Source organism: Charadrius vociferus, unplaced genomic scaffold (genome assembly GCF_000708025.1).
Source record: "Charadrius vociferus isolate BGI_N301 unplaced genomic scaffold, ASM70802v2 scaffold51, whole genome shotgun sequence".
NCBI lineage: Eukaryota > Metazoa > Chordata > Aves > Charadriiformes > Charadriidae > Charadrius > Charadrius vociferus.
In genome coordinates this window covers 317,679-337,522 of record NW_009646939.1, presented here as the reverse complement: position 1 = coordinate 337,522, position 19,844 = coordinate 317,679, and the positions used below count along the sequence as shown (strand labels likewise).

At 40.1% G+C, this 19,844-nt stretch overlaps 1 protein-coding gene across 1 annotated transcript in view; it reads left to right on the top strand.

Annotated features, from left to right (window-relative positions):
• Positions 1 to 7: 7 nt before the first annotated feature.
• PQLC1 (PQ loop repeat containing 1) overlaps positions 8 to 19,844 on the top strand; it is a 62,489-nt gene continuing 42,652 nt past the window's right edge. The window contains exons 1-2 of the mRNA XM_009894947.1: positions 8 to 174; positions 10,211 to 10,344. Of these exons, the coding sequence (XP_009893249.1) occupies positions 8 to 174; positions 10,211 to 10,344 (301 nt within the window). The remainder of the gene's footprint in view (positions 175 to 10,210; positions 10,345 to 19,844) is intronic.

Below are 19,844 nucleotides of genomic sequence, written 5' to 3'. Positions count from 1 at the left end.
GGTCCCCATGCACCAGCTGGTGCTGTGGGGTGCTGCGGGGGCCATGGTGTTCGGCGGCGTGGTGCCCTACATTCCCCAGTACAGAGACATCCGGCGGACACAGAACGCAGAGGGCTTCTCCACCTACGTCTGCCTGGTGTTACTGGTCGCAAACATTTTGCGGATACTTTTTTGGTAAGTTGGTTTTGTGTGTTTGTGTCTGCCCGGTTCTAAAGGTTCTTGCTTGCGGCTAGTTGTAAAGCTTTGATTTGGAACGCTTGAGGAAATAATGTGTTTTATGTACTTCCCCACCTCTCTTGAAGATCAGAATACTGTCTTTCTGTAAGTCGGTGCATCTTCATTGAGTAAAATGAACTGGGCTCAGAAGGGATGTCAGTTACCCTTGTCAGATCTGGTTTATCAGTGCTCAGGTGTTCCGTGATGCAACTTTTTAACTTGCTGGTAAAGAAAAAAGGTTTATTCTAAGTCAGATCTTTTTTCTTGCTGACTGTATTTTACATTTCCCTCACCCCTCAAGCTCTGTTCTCAGAGTGAAGGCCCTGGTCCTGCATGCTTATTCTAGTGCCTAGTTGGTATTAACGTCATTGGGATACTTGCCGTATGTTCTTGCATTTTCCCGGGATGCCAGCTGACTTCTAGAGCTCCATGCAGAACTATAGATGAAAATATTCGTTCTTTGATAAGTAGGCAAAAGGTGGGCTGTCTTTCAAAGCAAATTCTTTTTGTATTCAATACCACTTTCAATATTTAAAAGCAAGTTTGTTTCCATATTTAGATCTTATGTTCCTGCACAAAGAAAATATTATTAGGGCATGATTTCCGTGAATTAATTTTATTAACTTATATTCCTCGTTACTTCTTGTAATATGGATGCTACAACACTGGGGCTGTACTTGAGAAACCAAAGATGAAATAGTCTGGGAAATTACTGCAACTAAGAACACTTATTCTAAGACTATTTTGACTACAAAATACTGCTTTGTAATCCACAAAGAACTGATAGGTGACAGGCTATGCCTTTTGTTGGTTCCAAGTTTCTTTTTAAAGCTCCTCTGACCCTTTTAAGTATAAGGATTCTTCTACAGCAAAATGCAACGCGTAGGTGCTGTCCTGGAGTGGAGCAAAGAGGGGACTCTCTCTTGGGACCACAGCTGGGAATCAAACTGAGGAGTTGTCACCAGATCAGAGCTACTTGTTGCATTGGGCCTGTGTTTTTCTGGGGAGAAGTGTATGGGGCGGCTGTTGGAGAAAGCAGAGAGCAGAAGGGAAATAGAGGAACTGGCGGGGGCGGGGAGGAGGAGTGAAAAGTTTGAGTTGGCAGTTTGAGAAATAGAAATTGTCTAATTTTTTTTTGTTTCACTGGAGGTACTTGAAATATACAAACGATTTGCACCTGAGGGGAGATGCTGGCAGCTTCTAGGTAACCCAGGCCAGTGCATCTGTTAAATGAAACTTGGGCTATAGAACTGAAGGATCTTTAATTTGAGTTGATTTTAAGTATATCTAATTAAGATATGTGCAAAAGAATAAATAGTACAAGTAATTAAAAGTTATAATTTATGTCAATGTTAAAAGATTTGTCAACACTTCAAAAGAAAGAGAATGCAGTTATATTGATAAGATTATGTAATTTTTTACTGTGAGTATTTAAGCTACATCATAGTATCACTCCCTGAGGTATACTAGCTCTGTGTAGGCTCTCGTCATCTTGAGGCTCAGTGATGGCGCGGAGTGACTTCACGCAACACGTGCATAGGTGTGTCTCAACAGGGGGAGCGTAAGGCATGCTGCTGGATTGTGGTGCAGCCACTTCTATGGGGAAATATTGCAGGTGTGGGCCTGCAGAAACCTTTCTGTCTGTACTTACCATGAATCATCTCTTTCTAGTTCTGTTGAACTAAAAGACAGAAAAGAAGATTTGCGTAATGTAAGTCAGTGTTTACTGACAGATTATTTTGCCTCTCTACTTACAAAGATGAGGCATGCCTGGTAGTTCATTATAAACGCCAGTAAGTCATGAAAGCCGCAGTTGAGGGTGGATATTATCCTTGCATATATGGATGATTAGAGGAAGATAGCAGAGCAAGAGCCTCTGATTTCTGTGATCATGTTTAAAATCCACCCATAGAGCAGCTTGGCAATCCAATTTTTGCGTTAGTTGTTTAATTTCACCTATGGCTGATGTGCTGTTTGGGACACAGCACTCTAGCTAATTTGATATAAATAGCAGAATTATTTCAATTGTGTATGTAATATTCATTGGAGGGAATCAGAAGGTTTTTGTTTTAAATTTAGATAATTTGATCCATTCTGGTGCTGGAACAGAACTGTTCCTACAAGTAATTTTGTTTGGTGTATAATTTTTCCCCAATCTGACTTTCAAGGGACCATTTGATGACTCCTCCTTCCCTTTAGCAAACCAGTCCAGACCTTAATCCAAGTCTCTCTTCTGAGAACTTCAGTGATTTATAGCTGCTATGTTCAATTGTTTTCAGTTTCTCTTCATTACCCCTGGTTATTAACCATATGATTTGTGCCAGATTCATCTCTCCTGACTTCCCCTCCACCCTAATCCAAAAATAAGTGCTTAAAGTGGTAGGCCTTAAAAATTTCGAAGTTCTAATAGTGTTGCTTTCCAGGCCTTAATTATTTCTTAGGATGACTCATTTATTTTTGTTTTGTTTGTTTGTTTGTTTGTTTTTTCTTTTAATTTCAAAGACATCTCTGTAATTCGTTTCTTCTGTTACTTCCAGATTTTCCTTGAATTTCATATATTCTTGAATTTGAGGCTCACGGAGTGGAATGTTATGTATTTCAGATGCATAGGCAACAGGAACCGACAGTTCCTGCCTTTTATGCTGTGTTTCCTCTGTATTTTCTCTCACGAGTAGCGCTGGTCTTTCTGTGTCACTCATTACAGACCCAGTCTCACCTTTCCTTTACAGCTCCACTATACTTTGTTCACGTCAGCTGTGCGGGTAGTTCTCTCATTTCCTATTTGTGAATTGGCAGATGCCACGTGTATCTTCATTATCACGGAGGTTTTCTGTTGTTGGTTTGTTTTTTTTTTTAATGTCTGGTTTTGCAGTGGGTGAAATTTGACCTTTCGTCTCCCATCCAAATAGAGTATTTACTTCCTAACCTTGGCATATTTTGTGTGTCGATAGAGTTGCAGCTGGTGTATTACCCTGTGACAGTAGCCAATGAACAAAGTACTGCTGAGATCAAGGATAACAGCCCTGTTTCCAGTTATCTGTTTTCACAGTTTGTCTTCTTCCAATTAGACAGTCCCAAATGGTAAGCCATCTTTTAAAGTCAGGAGGACTCAGTGCAATGCTTCTCTTCCTTGTCTTCCTCCCACCCAATCCCTTAGTTTCAGAGTGTGCTCAAAGAACTTCTGTTTGCTAGTGAAGACGGTAACACATTATCCATTACGTCATTTTTCATGCTTTTCTTTCACAATGTCTCAAAATGTCATCTTTAAAGAGATGTTTCTGCTTTCACTTCTCTGTGTTTGGTCTTGGTCTGTTCCAACAATGAGTTGCATGCCAGAACTTTGTGGAACAGCAGTGGGAGAAGACTCGGCTGCAAGAAGGAAAACTGCATATGGGTAGTAATGGACATGATTCTACTTTGCTTTGTTTGTGTACACATAGCTTTTGTTTAGGGAAAAAGAAAGTAGAAGTTTGATTGTGCAAACTTGTGGTTCAGTGTGTTGAGTGTATGTGAAGTCTTTGGCCCTTTTGAAGAGGATTCTGGAAAAAAAAAATTTTAAAAGTAGATAGTCTGTGCTCACAGCATCATACAATCAGGTCTCCATTTACCAGTGTGAAAAGTAGATTCTGTGCTGCGACTAGACTTGATATCAAGTTAGCTTTATTTTTAGTAGTAGTCTATTGTTACAATTTTATGTAATGCTTGAAAGCAGTGCTTATTTTGGGGTGCCGTTGTAGCTGCAGGTCATGATTTATGATTGGTATCAACTGCTCCTTTGTTCTTGTCCTCGGCTATTGTCAGTGCTGTTTTTCCTGTCTTGTCTTCTCTAGACCCCATAGATATTGTTTCTGACTCTTCGCTCAATTCAAGTTCTGGACTGGTCAGCCTGGAGAAGGTCTGTGCTGTGGGTGAAGAGGAAGAGGCAGTGCAAAACTCAATGCCTTTGTAATTCTGGTACATATGAAGATGTATATGGCATGCTCCAAAAAATCTGATAACAATTTTTTTCCCCTCAGCATTTTTAATAAAACACTTCATTGCCATTTTTGTTAGCGAATGTGTTATTGTACTTGCTAGAGTTAGGCCTGATTTCTTGTTCAAGACTGGTTATTAAAATATCCAAGGGATACCCTGAGTCTTACTGATGCTTGAGCTTAGAGGTAGTTAATAATCTCGTTAAGCTTCCTAGGCTGTTTTGAAGTTGTGGGCTGGCTTCAGAGTGCACCATGGCACTTGATCTTAGTTGTGACCAATTTGGTTGGTCTTGGTTCATGTGGCCTGCAGTCTGCCAGCTGACTAGCTTTGCATTGTCATGATCAAGAACAGGAACAAGAAGGCGGGCGAGAGTTGTGTAATCAGTTGGGGGTGGAGGATGCAGAAAAACTTACTTGTAAGTTCTCTTTCTCTTCCCCCTCTCTCTCCTCCCCCCTTCTTTTTTTTTTTTTTTAAAAACAGAGCTTATGATGAGATAAATTATGGTTTCTTATAATATTAAAATCAGAATAAATAGATAGAGAGGAGGGAACTGCAAATTTCTTAGAAGTCAGCTGTAGGCATTTTTATTTGTTTCTTGACTAAGTTCAGCCAGAAGTACTTATGCTCCCTGCTATTCCCAGAGTTTTTTGGACTTTTTTGGTTTTGCAGTCCATAAAATATTTTATATAGTAGTATAATATGGATTGTATATTTTCCAGGAAGACAATATTCTTTCCAAAAGTGTTGAGATGTAATTCTGTGGGCCACTGGCCTAAACCTCATACGGCAACACCACAGAAATCCAAACAACAGAAAATAAAACTGTCTGATTTTGGAGTTGTTCTTGCAAAATAGGTGCCTTAAGACAAGCTGTGGAAACAAGTTCTGACAGTCAGGGAAGAGGTGAAAACTATAGAGCGTGTTATTTTTGAGCAAAGGTAACCCTCTACCCATTCCACATCAGTTCACCTTCTGAAAACTGTAATGTCAGTAGAACTGGGAGCTCTCCGTGCCAGAGTCAGTGGAATAAGCTCCCTGTTATGAGTAGAGGTTTACTGAGACAAGTATGCAGCTGGAGGAAAATGTTGGACTCGCTGCTGGCTGGGGTAGATTCCTACATGTTTATTTATTTTGCTGTAATACTTACAGTGCTACTGGTGGATCAGGTCCCTGCTGTCAGGTGCTGCTTTGGCTTCAAGTCGTGGGCCGGTGGTGTCTGTTTGTAGGACTTCCTGTGGGAAGGAGAAACTTTTGGTTTTAAGACTTCTGCTACAAAAAGGAATCTTGCCAGCTTTTACCATGTGGGGAAGGTGGGATGATGGTATAAAGCAAGCTGACAAGTGACGACAACTTTGAAAGATTGCATTACATATGGCCTGCTAGTGGAATCTTGCTCAGATATTGAGAGCAAAAGTGTTATGCAATTCCTCCTCCTTTTTATACGTGCCAGAGAGCAAGGATAAAATGCACTGCTCTTTTGTACAAACGGTAAAGGTAAAGTAGGATTTTGTATGCCCAAGTGAGAAGCTTGTTTTGGGTGTTCCGTAAAGTCCTGGAAGTTTACGTGTCAAGGAGAAACGCGTACCAAGATACTGCTGTAAAACTAATTTGTTTCTTGTTCTTTCTGCTGATTAAATTCTGTAATTTATGGGCTGTCTTTCAGGACACTGGGCTATCTGTCATGGCCCTGGTGGTGTGTGCAGCATCTCGCATGCTTTCCACGCTGCCTAGAGTCTGTAGCTTCCCAAAGAGCTGCCGAAGTCGACCCAGAGCGGTGAGACCTGTAGTAACTTCGGTGGTTTCCACTCTTGCGGTGAGTGGAAGCGCCTCTGTGAGCTGAGGCGGTGCGGTGTTAGGCCTGCCGGTGTCAGGGCAGGGGACGGGCGAGCGGCCCTGCCCCAGATGGAGCGCAGCGCCTGGGACAGCAGCCGGCGGGTGTAGGAGGAAACAGCGTGGTTGGGGGGTGACGGTCGTCTGGTTGCACGGACAGCAGGCATTTTCTTTTCGGAGACCTCCTAGGAAAGGAGATAAGCAAACCTTTTGTGTTTGGTCTAGTTTGGGCTTCTTTGGCACAGTCGACATTTGCTGTTTTGAGTAGGCCTGGGACTGGAGCAGCAGGATTATTGCAGCAGGATTGAGTTGTACCGATTACCTTGTTATCTCCATGACTAGTTAGTCTCTGCGCTGGCTTGAGTGTTCACTTCACTTGTCTTCATCACCCTGAACATGCATTAATTGTTTTAAGGTAGTTGAGATACTAATAAAATGTAAGGTACTCCACCCATTTATTTGCACATTTGACTAGTAGAGGAAAAAGAGTTCTTTTTGTTTTTACATTAATAAATAAACAGTGGAAAAAGTCTTTGTCTTTTTTTGGTCTGACATATGAAGTCTGTGTTCCCCGAATACTGCAAATGTCACAGTGGTTCACTTTGTCACATAACATTGTAGTTTTGGGGTGAAAATGCACAATAATGAGGGTGACCCCCTCATCCCAAGGACTTCAAAGTTGTTCTTTCCCACGAACCTGTTCTAATATCCTAACGCTCTTCATCTTTCTCTCATAATCTACTTTAATATTTCTCCCCTCCCGGCTCCTGCTTTGGCAAAGACAGGAATCGCCTCTGTGAGGCAGAAAGTAAACAGAACGTGGAACAGCATGCTCTCCCTGCAGAGCTTGCATCTTGCAGTGCTCCTAGCTCAAGCTGTCTTGAGGAGTCTTGAAATGGATTAGTGTTGCTTCAGAAGGCCCTAGTATCAATGCGAAGTAGAGTAAGCAGCTTGGAGAGGTGTTTGTTTCCATGATCCTGATCAAAACGAGTGTTCTGGCTTTACTTTTAAATCATCAGGGACCTGACAGTGGTCCTTGACAGTGGTATCCCCTTCAGTCATGTGGTGGTGGTGTCGTAGTGTGGTGTAAGCCATGTCCTGTTTGTTCTGCCTGTTGGTCTCCATGGCAGCTGTTTCATTTCCTGTAGATGTGATTTAGCTTAGAGGGTTGTGTTGACTCTGAGACTCAGTTTGGGGATTGGTCTTTAGGGGTATGTACTTCACATGAGTATGTTCTGTTGTGTAACCTTTGTCTTTGGGTGGAGGGCTTAAAAAAAAAAAAAGAAAAAAAAAAAGAAAAAAGGCAAAAATCTACAGGTGTGCGTTGTTTGAAGTCCCTGTAAGAATTTTTAAATTTCCAGTTTACCTCTCTTGTGTGTTGTGAGTTTTATTTTACTTCTTTTTCCTCAGTTTTTAAGGGGTAGAGGATCTGCAGCAATAATTTCAGTCTCATTTCCAGTTAAGGCTGTGGTGATGGCAAATTGTTATGATGAGACAGCAGGTGGCCATGCTTCTGTGTGTTTGTAGTGGGTGGATGTTTACACTGCAGGCAATACTTTTGTGAGACACCCATTACTGAATGGCCGATAATCTCATCAGCAGTGAGACACTAACCTTGCAGCAACCTGTGCTGGATTTACCATCATAATAGCTTCTAGCTTATTGTGCTGCTAGCTCAGCCCCTCTTAAATGCATTACTATATTTTTACGTACAAGTACATTTGTAATTGGAGATGTTTTTTATAATCCTGGTGTAAACAGTTTTAACTGCTCTGTAATTCTAAGTAAGTCTTTCCCATTTTTTTTTCCTCATTCCCTGAATAAGAGACAAGTATAGCAGTCGTGAATTCCAGTAGTTCAGGGGAACTTGGCCACAGTCAATGACGCAGGCTGAATGAGCTTTGGTATTGCAGGCATGGGGCATAGGCTGGACCAAACTTTTGTTCTTATCCCCTACATTTTTTCCTAGTGAATTGAAAGCCTTATCCAGAGAGCACTCTGCCTGTGATTACATGCATCAGTTGTGTTCTTTATTTCTTTCCTCATCATGTCTTCCAAATTTTTTATGATAATGGCTCTCATGTAGCCCACCACAAATCCATTGATGGTAGAAAGAAGTGGGGGACTAAGGTGCATGCAACTGCTGTTCTTCCAGTAGCTACTGGTGGTATCTTGGGCAGTGGTGTGGAGGCTCAAGGCATTGTTGTACTTTTCCTTAGCTGTATGCCATTAGGCAGGAGATACTTGGCCATTTTAATTGGTGTGGGCTGCTTGGCTGTTTGGCACACAAAGATTTCCAAGGAAGCTAGTCAAGCACTTTCCAGTCTCTCTCCTGGGCCTTATTAGTTGACTTGTAACAAAAAAAAAAAAAAAATCTCTGTGGCGAAATGGCTATAGTGGAAATGCAGTATTGTTTGAGAGAGTGTGGTGCTGAACCTAGTTGGTTTATACTAACATAGAGCTCTGCTATGAAAGTAGCCTAAGCATAAGAAACTATATTTTGCCAGGGTGCTCTAGAACAGGAACTATCAAGAAGAGGGCAGTGATTGCCATGCTTGTGAGGTCTCCAGCAGCATCATGTGCTCAGAGAAAGGCCTTAGTAACTCTAATGTGAGAGAATTTGGAAAGCCTGTGTGCCTCATGGTTCAGTCTAAAGGAGCTGGGGAGCGTAGCAGTGTGTTTTCACCAAATCCCTTCCTCAGCATCTGTCTTTCTTCAAGGCATAAAATGTGGCAGAACTGAGCACAGAAAAGCAGCTCACAGTGGTGTGCATGCAGCCTTCCTATTGTAAATCTAATGTACTTTGAGGGCTGCATATGAAAAGTTTCCACCCTTTACCCCTAATGAATTTACTAAGCGTGTCTGGTGAGGGTTGTTGAGCTTTCAGGTAAGGAAGGAAGAGGAGCTTGGAGAATCACCGGTCTTCACTGAATGGTCTTATTCCAGGGAGGCCTTACAGCCGCCTTCCAGTATCTGAAGGGGGCCTACAGGAAAGCTGGAGGGGGACTTTTTCAAGGGCATGTAGTGATAGGACGAGGGGGAACGGATTAAAACTGGAAGAGAGTCTATCTAGATTAGATATTAGGAAGAAAATTTTCACTGTGAGGGTGGTGAAACACTGGAAGAGGTTGCCCAGGGAAGTTGTGGATGCCCCATCCCTGGAAGTGTTCAAGGCCAGGTTGGATGGGGCTTTGAACAACCTTGTCTAGTGGAAGGTGTCCCTGCCTATGGCAGGGGGGGTGGAACTAGATGATCTTTCAGGTCCCTTCCAACCTAAACCATTCTATAATTTTCCTGTGGCAGAACCTTGTGCAATTATGTAAGAGTAAGATCTTCAGTCAAGGTGAGCCACAATCTGAGTTCACCTCTGTGTGTTATGTGCAGGAAGGGCTCGGTAGTCCCCCCCAAGCATCATCTGTGAGCAAGCAGAAATAAAATTGGGAGGAGGGGGGAGGGCAGGAGAGGTCAAATTACATATGTTTGGTTCCTACATCTTTTGAACTTCCTTACTTCCCCCAACCTTGATCCAAATTAGACACAAATTGATGATTTGATTGTTGTGTTCTGCGGACCTGGTCTTTCCACTCAGATGTCTAGAGGTAGACAAGGTAGACAAAGCATAATCATTCCCCCTCCGCCCCCCCCCTCTAGGAAGTTGCTATATTAACCTAGCAAGCTAATAGCTGTGGGTATTTATTTCTGTATAGGGCAAGTGCTATTGTTTTTGTGACTTCACCTTCAAAATGAAAAATTGATAGAGGTAAGTTTTGCACAGAAGTCCTTGTGAAATCTACAGAGTGTGTATATGGAGAGGACACATCGCTGGTATTAACGTGGCATAACTCTCTGGTCTCTGTTTACTTCCTTGACCACTCAATGAATCTGCTACTCCTTTCAAAATAATAGGTTTTCTGCTGGCTTTGGAAACAAAGACTTAATCTTCTGGTTTCAGAATTTCCAGGATCAGTCCACAGCGATGTTGTAGTAAGGTTCTTAGATACTCATGCAAGGGGATTGTGACTGAGCTGTGGTTTGTGCATCTAGATTTGGCTGGTGACTTTCTCAGCCTTTCATACCTGTTACTGTTTTTTTTCAGGTGCTTACATAGGAGCAAAGAATGAAAGTAATTGAGTACAGCACTTGTCATTTTTGAGATGTTTTATATATTTTCTTCTCTCTTTTTTTTTAGGTTTGGAAGGCATTTTGAATCCCCTCTTTTGTGGCAAAGCATTATCATGATCATTACTATGTTACTGATGCTGAAACTGTGCACTGAAGTACGTGTGTCCAACGAGCTAAACATAAAACGCCGCTCTTTTGCAGGTTAGTGACAGGAGCTGGCTTTAGCGGAATAAATCTTTTTGAAAGCATGGTTCACTGTATTTTGGACAAAAGTTCTGTCTGAATTGCAATCCAGTCTCCTTTCTTGATAATTCAGTGTAGCACTTCCTGAACTTCTTTTTTAAAACTGCTTTTTCCCAGATAAATATTTCAAGTTGTAATTTTATTTCAGATGGGTCTTGGTTCAGTCTAGAAATCAGAGTTCTCCTTAGTATTTCACACTGTGCCCTGAGTGTAGAGCTGGCTGTCATGCCATTGTGCTAGCCTGGATTTTTTTTTTTTTTTTTTTAAGATCTTGGCCAGAATAAGAAGTTATTTTCTTCAGCTGTACTTTCTACCAGGTTCTTAAGTATGATCATACACTATTATCTGAAATTTTATTTTGCAATTGCAAACACTTGTTTTTGTACATAATTTATTTTCTACTGTTTACTATTTTCTACAGCTATTACCTGTCAAAATAGAAGGTGCTGTTGTATCACAGTTGTAAAACTGTCTTTTTGTACACCATTTCTTTGGGCTTTAGTGTGGGATTAGTGGGGATTTATGGGAATTGCCACATTTTATTTTGGTTATTTGTTAATTTTTAGGCATTGATAGTTTCAGTCATGCCAGAATATTATTCTCTATTTAATGAAATGTTCAAGCCCTGTGGAAAATCCCTGCTTTTTTTCCCCAGATAAGAAATGTGAGAGGGGGTAGTTTTTGTGTTTCTCTGTGTTGACTTTGACTTTACAACATTTTATGTTACAGCTTATTACCAACAAGAACAGAATTAATGCTGTCGGCTTTTTGTCAGTTGTTTTGCCAATATGGATGTTTAATTTATTCTCTCCATCTGTTCTCTTCCCTCACTCCCTAATAATTGAGGGTCTGATTCAGTTCCAGATATCCACAGCCGTCATTAGAAGGCAGCATCTACTGGCTGTGCAGTAGGGTAATTTATCCAATACTTAAGGAAGCTACTTCCATTTCCACTTACTGTGGAGTGTAGTGTGAAACTATTTAGGTAAGTGAATTCATGTGGAATAGGAGCAGTCCAGCTCCCAAAGAGAAGCTGCTGTGTTCACAAGGGTTGTTCGTCTGGCAGGATGAATGACTTAAAAACTACTTTCAGCCAGATTTAGCAGCAGATAAAATCCAGGAAGCACTTGGGAGGGGCATGTATGCTTTCTCCCTCTTTTGCTCTGTGTGCTAGCATTTTGTGAACTGGCAGAAAGGCTTCTCTGTCTGCCCTTTCTGAGGGTAAATTATCCTCGTGCACATTTGTGCACATGCTCTTGCAGGCTCCTTCGATAACCTTTGCACAAAAAGGGAGGCTATTCAGTTAAGTATATAGCCCTCTTTAAACTCTTCCTGGAAGACATACGGTCTCCTAAAGGATAATCAGTCTTTCCCTTAACAGGTAATGGAAACTCCTCAAGGTTGCATCGTGTCATTTGATCCTTTTTCCTGAAACTCAACTTGTTATGTGTTTAATTAGCTAGAGAGAATGATTTTGCCTACTTAATTGTTTGTTTTCATCAGTAGGCTTGCATCCTCCCGCAAACTTTAAAAACAGGTAAAATCTTTTTCTTACCTGTGATTGATTGATTTTTAGTAAGGCTAACTATAATGCAATTCCTCAGAATAAACATATAAATGCATACAAAGCTCCTTTCAAGTGCGGCAGAAAGATAGATTGGTTATTTCAGGCACAATTAGAGTAGGAGTGAGATCCCTGTTTCTACCTACTCCTAATCTTATCTCTTTAAGTTTTATGGTGATCTAGGCAAGCTGATAAATCTGTGTACTTACTTTCTTTCCGCATAGCTTACTGGGGCAGTGAGAAGCTAGTTTTGAAGTCAGTGTTTTTGATTAAAGGGAGAAGGTGCACAATTTCTGTATGATAATATAATTTATTATTTCTCACATGGCTGGTCTTCAATTTAAACATTTTTCTTCTTAAATTTCTACCTTCCCTCTGAATGTTTCTGCATAATAATCCAAAATATTTAGAAAGTGAATAGGATGGAATATTTCAGCGGAAGGGAGTTTGCTGTTTTCTTGTGTTACTATTAAATGTAGTATTTCCCCCACCAGTCACATTAGTGTATGTTTACCAGTGTGTTTTGAATTATGTGGGAGTTGCCTTTTTTCCTCCCTTGTTTTTATTATTCTCACAGATGAGGTCCCTTAAGTAGTAACTAGTTCAGAAGTTTTCTACTTAAAGTTTCTTGAAGCATTAAAGAGCGGTCTCTCCTAATCCTGACAAGCTTGTTATGCATTCTCTAGCCTGTTTTATGGTGTTACTGAGTTAAAATACATATCAATAGCAATTCAGAACATAGACGTAAAGCCATTCGATCAAAATGCTTGTACTTTTCATTTATTCGGTAACTATCATAGCAAGAAAAATAGTCTTCCTGGACTCTTGTCAGCAATGTTTGATTATTTCTTGTAGGCTCTATATGGAGAACTTACTAGGAAAACTCTTGCAATCTTTATTTTTTCTCTCAGTCACTTCTCAATTATGGGATTCTCCCCTCCCCCTTTTAGTTTTGCAAAGTTGAAGTAAGTTGAAAGTGGTGGTGCCCATCTTGTGCCTCTGCTGCCTTCTGACTTTTTGTTCTGGATACATAAACTTTATCCTTCAATTACACGTACTGATTGAAGGCAGACTAAGTCCTCTTTATATATCCAACTGCTTTATTATTTTTTAAACTTGGACTGTATAGCCTGTTTTCGACTGCTCTGAATTGGGGAAAAAAAACCCACCAACCAACCAAACAAAAGAAGAAAACAACAAAAAAAACCCTGACTTTATTTTAAAACCTCTGATTATAGGACAGTTCTCTCTCCTGCATGTGAATGCTTTGAAAGCTAGGTGAAGGAGTCTTCAGATGAAATCAGCAGGCTGGAACAATACCTCCTCTATCCTTTATTTAACACCACTTTAATTGCATCTTGACTGCTTTACTTGCAGATCTCCTGGTACCATTGTTGTGGTAACAATACCTCTCCTTATTCATTGCCCACTTTTACATTGGTGTCTGTGAAGCTGTATGTATGCTTTGTTGTTAGCTCAGTATGGAAAGGTTCAAGGTTCAGTGGTAGTTTCTTTTGTTACAGTTGTTTTTGTTCAAAGCTCTGTAGTATATCTGGGGCATGATGGTGCTACCATGCTAGAGAGCTAAATATTCAAAAGCAAACCGTGCATGTGCTGTGTCTTGACTCAAAAATCAGGGCCTTTTCTGGAAGCTGAAGCAAGGTGCTTACAGGTATGGACAGCTAAAAACATCTGGTCACTCTTGAAAATGTTGGCAGGCCAGACCAGTCTCTTCATAGAGTGTCTGTCTCTCAAAGAATATGAAAAACTCTTTTTCTTTCCCCAAATAAGCCTTCCACCTGTCTCCAACAAAGATTCAGTTTCAGTTATGCCCAAGACATTCTGACAGATTTTGAGCACCCTGCATGTGTGAACTATACTGAAAACCAGGGGACAGCGTCTGTTAAAAATGGCCCCTCAGACACTTTTTCTTATAGTACAGCCCAGGCTCCTTAAGTAGAGCATGGGCTCTTGTGTTGCTACATGAAGATGATTTCCTCTGGTCATTCATCAGTTTTGTCTTTCTTCTGACTGCTGGTTGTCTTAACCTGTTTTATAACTTGTATCTTATTATAGCTCTCTGATCCCTCGTAGATCTCTGTTTTTGGCACTGGAAAGCACTCTTGCGTAATATATGGTTTTCAACTGGCAGAGGAAGGCTAGAGTGAAAAAAAATTAGCATGCAGAATGGTTGCAGATGGGGGTCTGCTCTGTCTGTCTTGATAGGACTGGCTTAAGCTCAGGCTTTTTGAAACTATTTTAGAGCAGCGAGAAACTATTTTAGAGGAGGCAAGGCAACTGTATTGTCGTAGCTGATTATACATATCTATCTACACACTCAGTGTACTCAGAGTTGCTGAGGCAGCGACTTGTTTTCTCTGATCATGAAAAGTATATGAAGTAAGAGTTAAGCTGTCTGTTTCACTGTTTTTAAGTCTTCCATTTTCTCCCCCTAGGTAAATTGCTGTTGTGTTGTGCACTGAGACTGTTCTGGGACTTCCTACTGTACTCTATATTAACATCATGGGGTGGGAACCTTACCGAAAGCATGGAGACTAAAACTTCTGGCATGTTTTGTTTTGGCTACTTTTTTGTTTATAAGGAAAATGTACTAACTGACTAAACTGTAACTAAAAGACCCACTGTTGCATTTAATCATACAAGTCTCTTTGTCTTTCCTTCCTTTTTTTTTTTCCCCCTGAACTGTTTTTTATGTAGCTGCAGATAGTAAGGATGAAGAAATCAAAGCACCTCCCAAGAGATCCTATCTGGGTATGTACTGTACAAACCCATTCTGCATGAAGTTGTCCTCTCAACTGCATATTTCATGCTTTGCTACTTTTTGTAACCATTTTTAGAAATGATTGCATGATCATTTCTATAGAGAATGTTCACATTATCTTTTCCTGACGTACTAAAACCTGGTGCATGATTTTTGTTTTTTTTTTTTTTTTAGTTTTCCCCTTCCCATTTTTAACTTTCATAGAGGAAAAGATGCTTTCAACTCTCTTTCAGAAACCAGTTTTTTGAAGATAGTTGAATTCACTGCATTGTGTATCTCAATGATACCTTCTTTTTTCCTTCCCCAAGCTAGACAAGCAAAATATTACATCATAGAGGGATCCATCTCTTCAGACTCATATTTTTCCTCTTCTAGTTCTGACTCTGGAGAAAACTATGAAAAATACAGGAGTATCTTTCAGCATTGTTCAGCATGCTAGATAAGAATTTTCCCACAACAGTTGAGGTTCAAGCAAAATGCTTGCATCTCTGTGAGATTTTCTGGCTTGTTCCTCTCTTTCATTAAAGCAGCCTCAAAATTGTTATTTGGGAATCAGTAACACTTAAGGTGAGAACTTCCAATCTTAATTTTCAGAGTTGGAATCTATGTTCTTTAGTTTGCCGAAGGAAGAGGAAATGTTAGGTGCAAACCAACTTTGCAGTATTTTCGAACTAGTAGTTTGGAAGGACAGTTTTTGTCAAGTCATGGTAATTTTGTTTTTAAGTTAGGTGGGGTATCTCATTAAGGAAGTTATAGTGACTAGAGACACAGAAGTTCCCCAAAGAAAACTTTTAGAGTGATTTTAGTTGAACTGATTCAGAGTTTCACATTGATACGAGTTATGCTGTGTTGCAATTCTCGAGTTAGTACGGGGTCAAATGAAAAAAATTACTGGTGCAAAAGGAGAGTCTCTACTTCTATATTTGTCAACACACACAGTTAATTAAACTGGAGTTAGCTCTGAGAAACACTACCAAAGAGTAATATTAACCCGAGTGCTTTCTTGAAGCCGTAAGAGCATTAAATAGACTCTTTTTTAATGATTCATTTTCTGCATCTCCACTTTCAGATTTAGGGGCAAAATGCACGCTTTGGGTAATTTACCTTTTTTGATCTGGTACCAGTATTTTGGAAAGCACCTTTTCCTTTTGTGTTTTCAAAACCTTTTTCCTGGACTTGGTATCAAACTGTGTTTGTCTTTAATTCTAGTCTGTAGTGATTCTCACTGGCTTGGGACACTAACCAATGGAATGTAAACTTTAAGCAGCCCTGTCTTCCTTATGCCTATATTCCCATTGTGTTTTACTAGTATTCAACAATGCTTTATTTACAGCGTCAGAGCTAGAAACAGCTGTCTGTTATGGTTGAGTGGATTATTTAAAAATGCTTCAAATGGTTAAAATTAAACAGAAGTAATGTGACCTCTTACTCATTTCAGGGTTTTTTTTCTTTTTTTTTTTTTTTGATTAAAAAGTAATTTGCTTGGTAGTTTGGTAGCTTAAAAAGTTGAGGTTTGTAGAAAAAAGCACTATACCTCTTAATCCAACTGATTTAGGTCTGAAACATTTGGTTAATAAATCTTACTTGAAGTTCATCTTGGAATTGCTTAGCAAAGTGGGATGAATTAAATTATCACTAAGGGGTGAGCAAGTGTATTTAAATGTGATAATTCTTGCTGGTGTAAAAAAATTGGAAATGTTTCGAGGTGTTTGTGTATAGTGTACATGCAGAAGAGTGTCCTGGTGGTTTAAAGGGTGGGATGCATGGTGCTTTATGTCACAGCATAAGTCATGCTTCAATTACAGAGGGCTTAACTGAGCTATGTCCTGCAGTGCTGTGTTTTGCTACAGCTCTGGGTGGAAGTTCACTTAGAGGTTAGGTGAAGGGAGTGTTGACCATACTTTCACATGGCAATGTATTCTCACAATGTCTTATAATGAGTTTTGATTAAACTTTTGTTATAAAGAATCAGCTTTTTCATTTCCCGTTTATTTCAGTGATGTAAAAAATGTTCTTCAGCATGTTTTCAGGCTTCAGAAACCATTATATTACTTTATTTTTTCTGGTTACGTAGTAAATGCTCCTGTGTATTGTGTTTGTAATTGAAGATTGACTATCCATGAACGCTGTTTTGTTGTAGAACTGTTAATCTGAAAACGTACTGGTCTACCAATGAATTTCAGGTGAACTTGTTAGATAAATACCACGGCATTTGTTTGATGCCTCTCTTTGAATAGGAACTGAGCTCTTGCTATGCTGCCTGGGATTGCTTTTAGGTATGTTTCATTGTCAGTAATCCAACAAACCACTTAATGCCACTGTTTTTCCACACGTTATCTGAAAAAGCCTTTATCTGGTACATAACTCTGAAAACAAACTTTCTAGCAGTCAGTGCTGAGGGGAGTTGAGGGTGTGGGGGAAGGCTCCTGCGTTTTCACTGACCTAAGTAAAATAAATATAATTTACAGTATGGTGGGCCCCAGAGTGTAGGGTTTCCTGATTTCATACAGAAATAAAATTATTGCCCCCTTTTTCCAGGCAAAGGAATGATTAAAAAGGATTAAGTAGCTCCAGTTATGAATGGGAATAATGCTTTTATTCCCTTTGTTTTCTGATGCAAGTATCTAATTCTACTGAGTGCCTGCTAGTATTTGATGGCTACCACTGAGGCTGAGCAAAGCTGCAGTTGAGTAATGTTTGATCTGTGGTGTGTGGTTTGTTTTTTTTTTCCTTGATGAGATGTTTTAGAACAAATGTGGATGAACGTCTTAATCTGTTACACTAAAATACAAGTTTGAGCCCTGTGAGTGTTAGAGTTTGTTGGGGCAGAAGTAACAAAACACTAAACAAGGCGTTGCTCCAAAGAGGCTGTATCTTTTGAAGTTGTTTAGAGTGGTGTCCTTGGTGTGTCAGGCAAGTCTCAAAGCGAATGTGACTTGTTCAATTTTTTTCCAAGTAGATGTTTAAACATTTTGAAGGACACTTTTGGTGGATCACAAGGGTTTTCCTTCCTTCGCTGAAGCTGGTTTTAAAACTTCCCATATTACTGAACCCTGAACCTTGCTTTTAGCTCAAACAAAACATTATCCAAGTAATGTTAAGTTTTAAAACAGTAGTAATAAAATGACAAAAATGTAGATTCACCAAATACCTGTTGCAAAAATACTTAAAACTACTTTTTTTAGTGGAAAAAAATTTAAAATGTTTGTGTAGTTAATATCACAGAGTTAGTATCTGCATAATAATGAAGATAAAATAGTAATGTGAATTAAGCAGGTGCAGTCATCTGTTACGTGGTTTCCACTGGCAGTGAGACAGCCTAGTAAATAAGTCACACTTTCACCTCTTCTTTTGTCCGCATTCTTGACTTAACTCAGGTCATCAGTTGGCTTGTGATAAATTAAATGTTGGCATACTCTAGAACAGCACTAATACATTACATGTGCCATGAAGGATGTAAACTTTATTTAATCAGCCCTCTAGCTCCCTCTGTTTAGAGTATTTGGTCTGTTTGGGTGCAGCAGGGGCATCTGGCTTGCAAACGTGCAAGCATGCGCTGTGGTTTTCTGCGGGTGCTCTGTAAATGACGTGCACAACGTGCTTCTCTGTCCCGAGCAGAGCTGGACAGAGTAGAGGCACCGTTTCCCTTGGCTGGTTGTGGGCAGCATTTTTGGTTTCACCACAAGTATGTGACTTTTACACCGTGCCCTCTAGTAGTTGAATTTCCTGTACAGCTGCTCTGCAGTTAAATATGTAACAAAAGCACAGTTGTTGCTGGGATGCAGCTGCCACCACCTCTGTCTGTGCATAACTGCCCATGGACATGAAGGGGTTTAGATCCCTTCTCCCCAGGATTATTAGTATCCTTGTTAGACTAATTTCAAAGTGCTTTTATTGTCCAGGAGAGGGAGTTATAACAGTGTCCCTGTGTGAAACTAGGATGCCAAAAGGTTTTTTTTTATTGTTTATTAATATAATTCTAGTTGTTGAGGAATTCAGGTCTACTTTGCCTGAGGAAATAGCACCTGCTGCATCCGCACTTTGGTTATAGTTCTGTGTATGGTAGGAACAGTTATTTAGAATCATAGAATAGTCTCGGTTGGAAGGGACCTTTAAGGGTCATCTAGTCACACCTCCCTGTAGTGAGCAAGGATATCTTCAACTAGATCAGGTTGCTCAGAGCCCAGTCCAACCTGACCTTGAATATTTCCAAGGCTGGTGCGTCTACCACCTCTCTGGGCAACCTGTGTCGGTGTTTCATCACCCTCGTTGTAAAAAAATTTTCTTCCTTGTATCTAGTCTGATCTATCCTCTTTTAGTTTAAAACCATTACCCCTTGTCCTATCACAACATGTCCTGCTAAAAAGTCTGTCCCCATCTTTCTTATAAGCCCCCTTAAGTACTGGAAGATCACAACAAGGTCTCCCCAGAACCTTCTCTTCTCCAGGCTGAATAACCCCAACTCTCTCAGTCTGTCCTCACAGGAGAGGTGCTCCAGCCCTCTGATCATTTTTTGTGGCCCTCCTCTGGACCCCCTCCAACAGGTCCATGTCTTTACTGTGCTGAGAGCTCCAGAGCTGGATGCAGTACTCTAGGTTGGGTCTCACCAGAGTGGAGTAGAGGGACAGAATCGCCTCTCTTGACCACGCTTCTGCCTGCTGGCCATGCTGCTTTTGTCTTTCTCTGCATCAATATTTAGACCTTTTCGGGAGACAACAGAAAATAAGAAATGGAGATTCTAAGGATGAAGTGCAATTTTCAATGTCATAAGTAAATACTTAAGTTGAAAACTGTAGAAACTTAGGGGTTTTTTAATACATAATTTTGGTTTTTCTTAGTTGATATTGCAGATGAAACAAACAGAAGTTTGGAAAATAATTTGTCTATCCAGGTATGGGTCTGTGCTGGAGGTATAAGTTACTATTTGGGCACTTCAGAATAATTCAGTCCAAATAGCACACTATTATTTTTTTTTTTCTTAAAGGACGTTACAAATCCTTTGCATACTGAACAGATTATTTTTTTTTAAACTACAGATGCAGACAGAGAGAGGGAATAGTTTAAAAAAAGGTTGTTCTTTTATTTTCATGGGGAATTTACGTTTCCTGAACC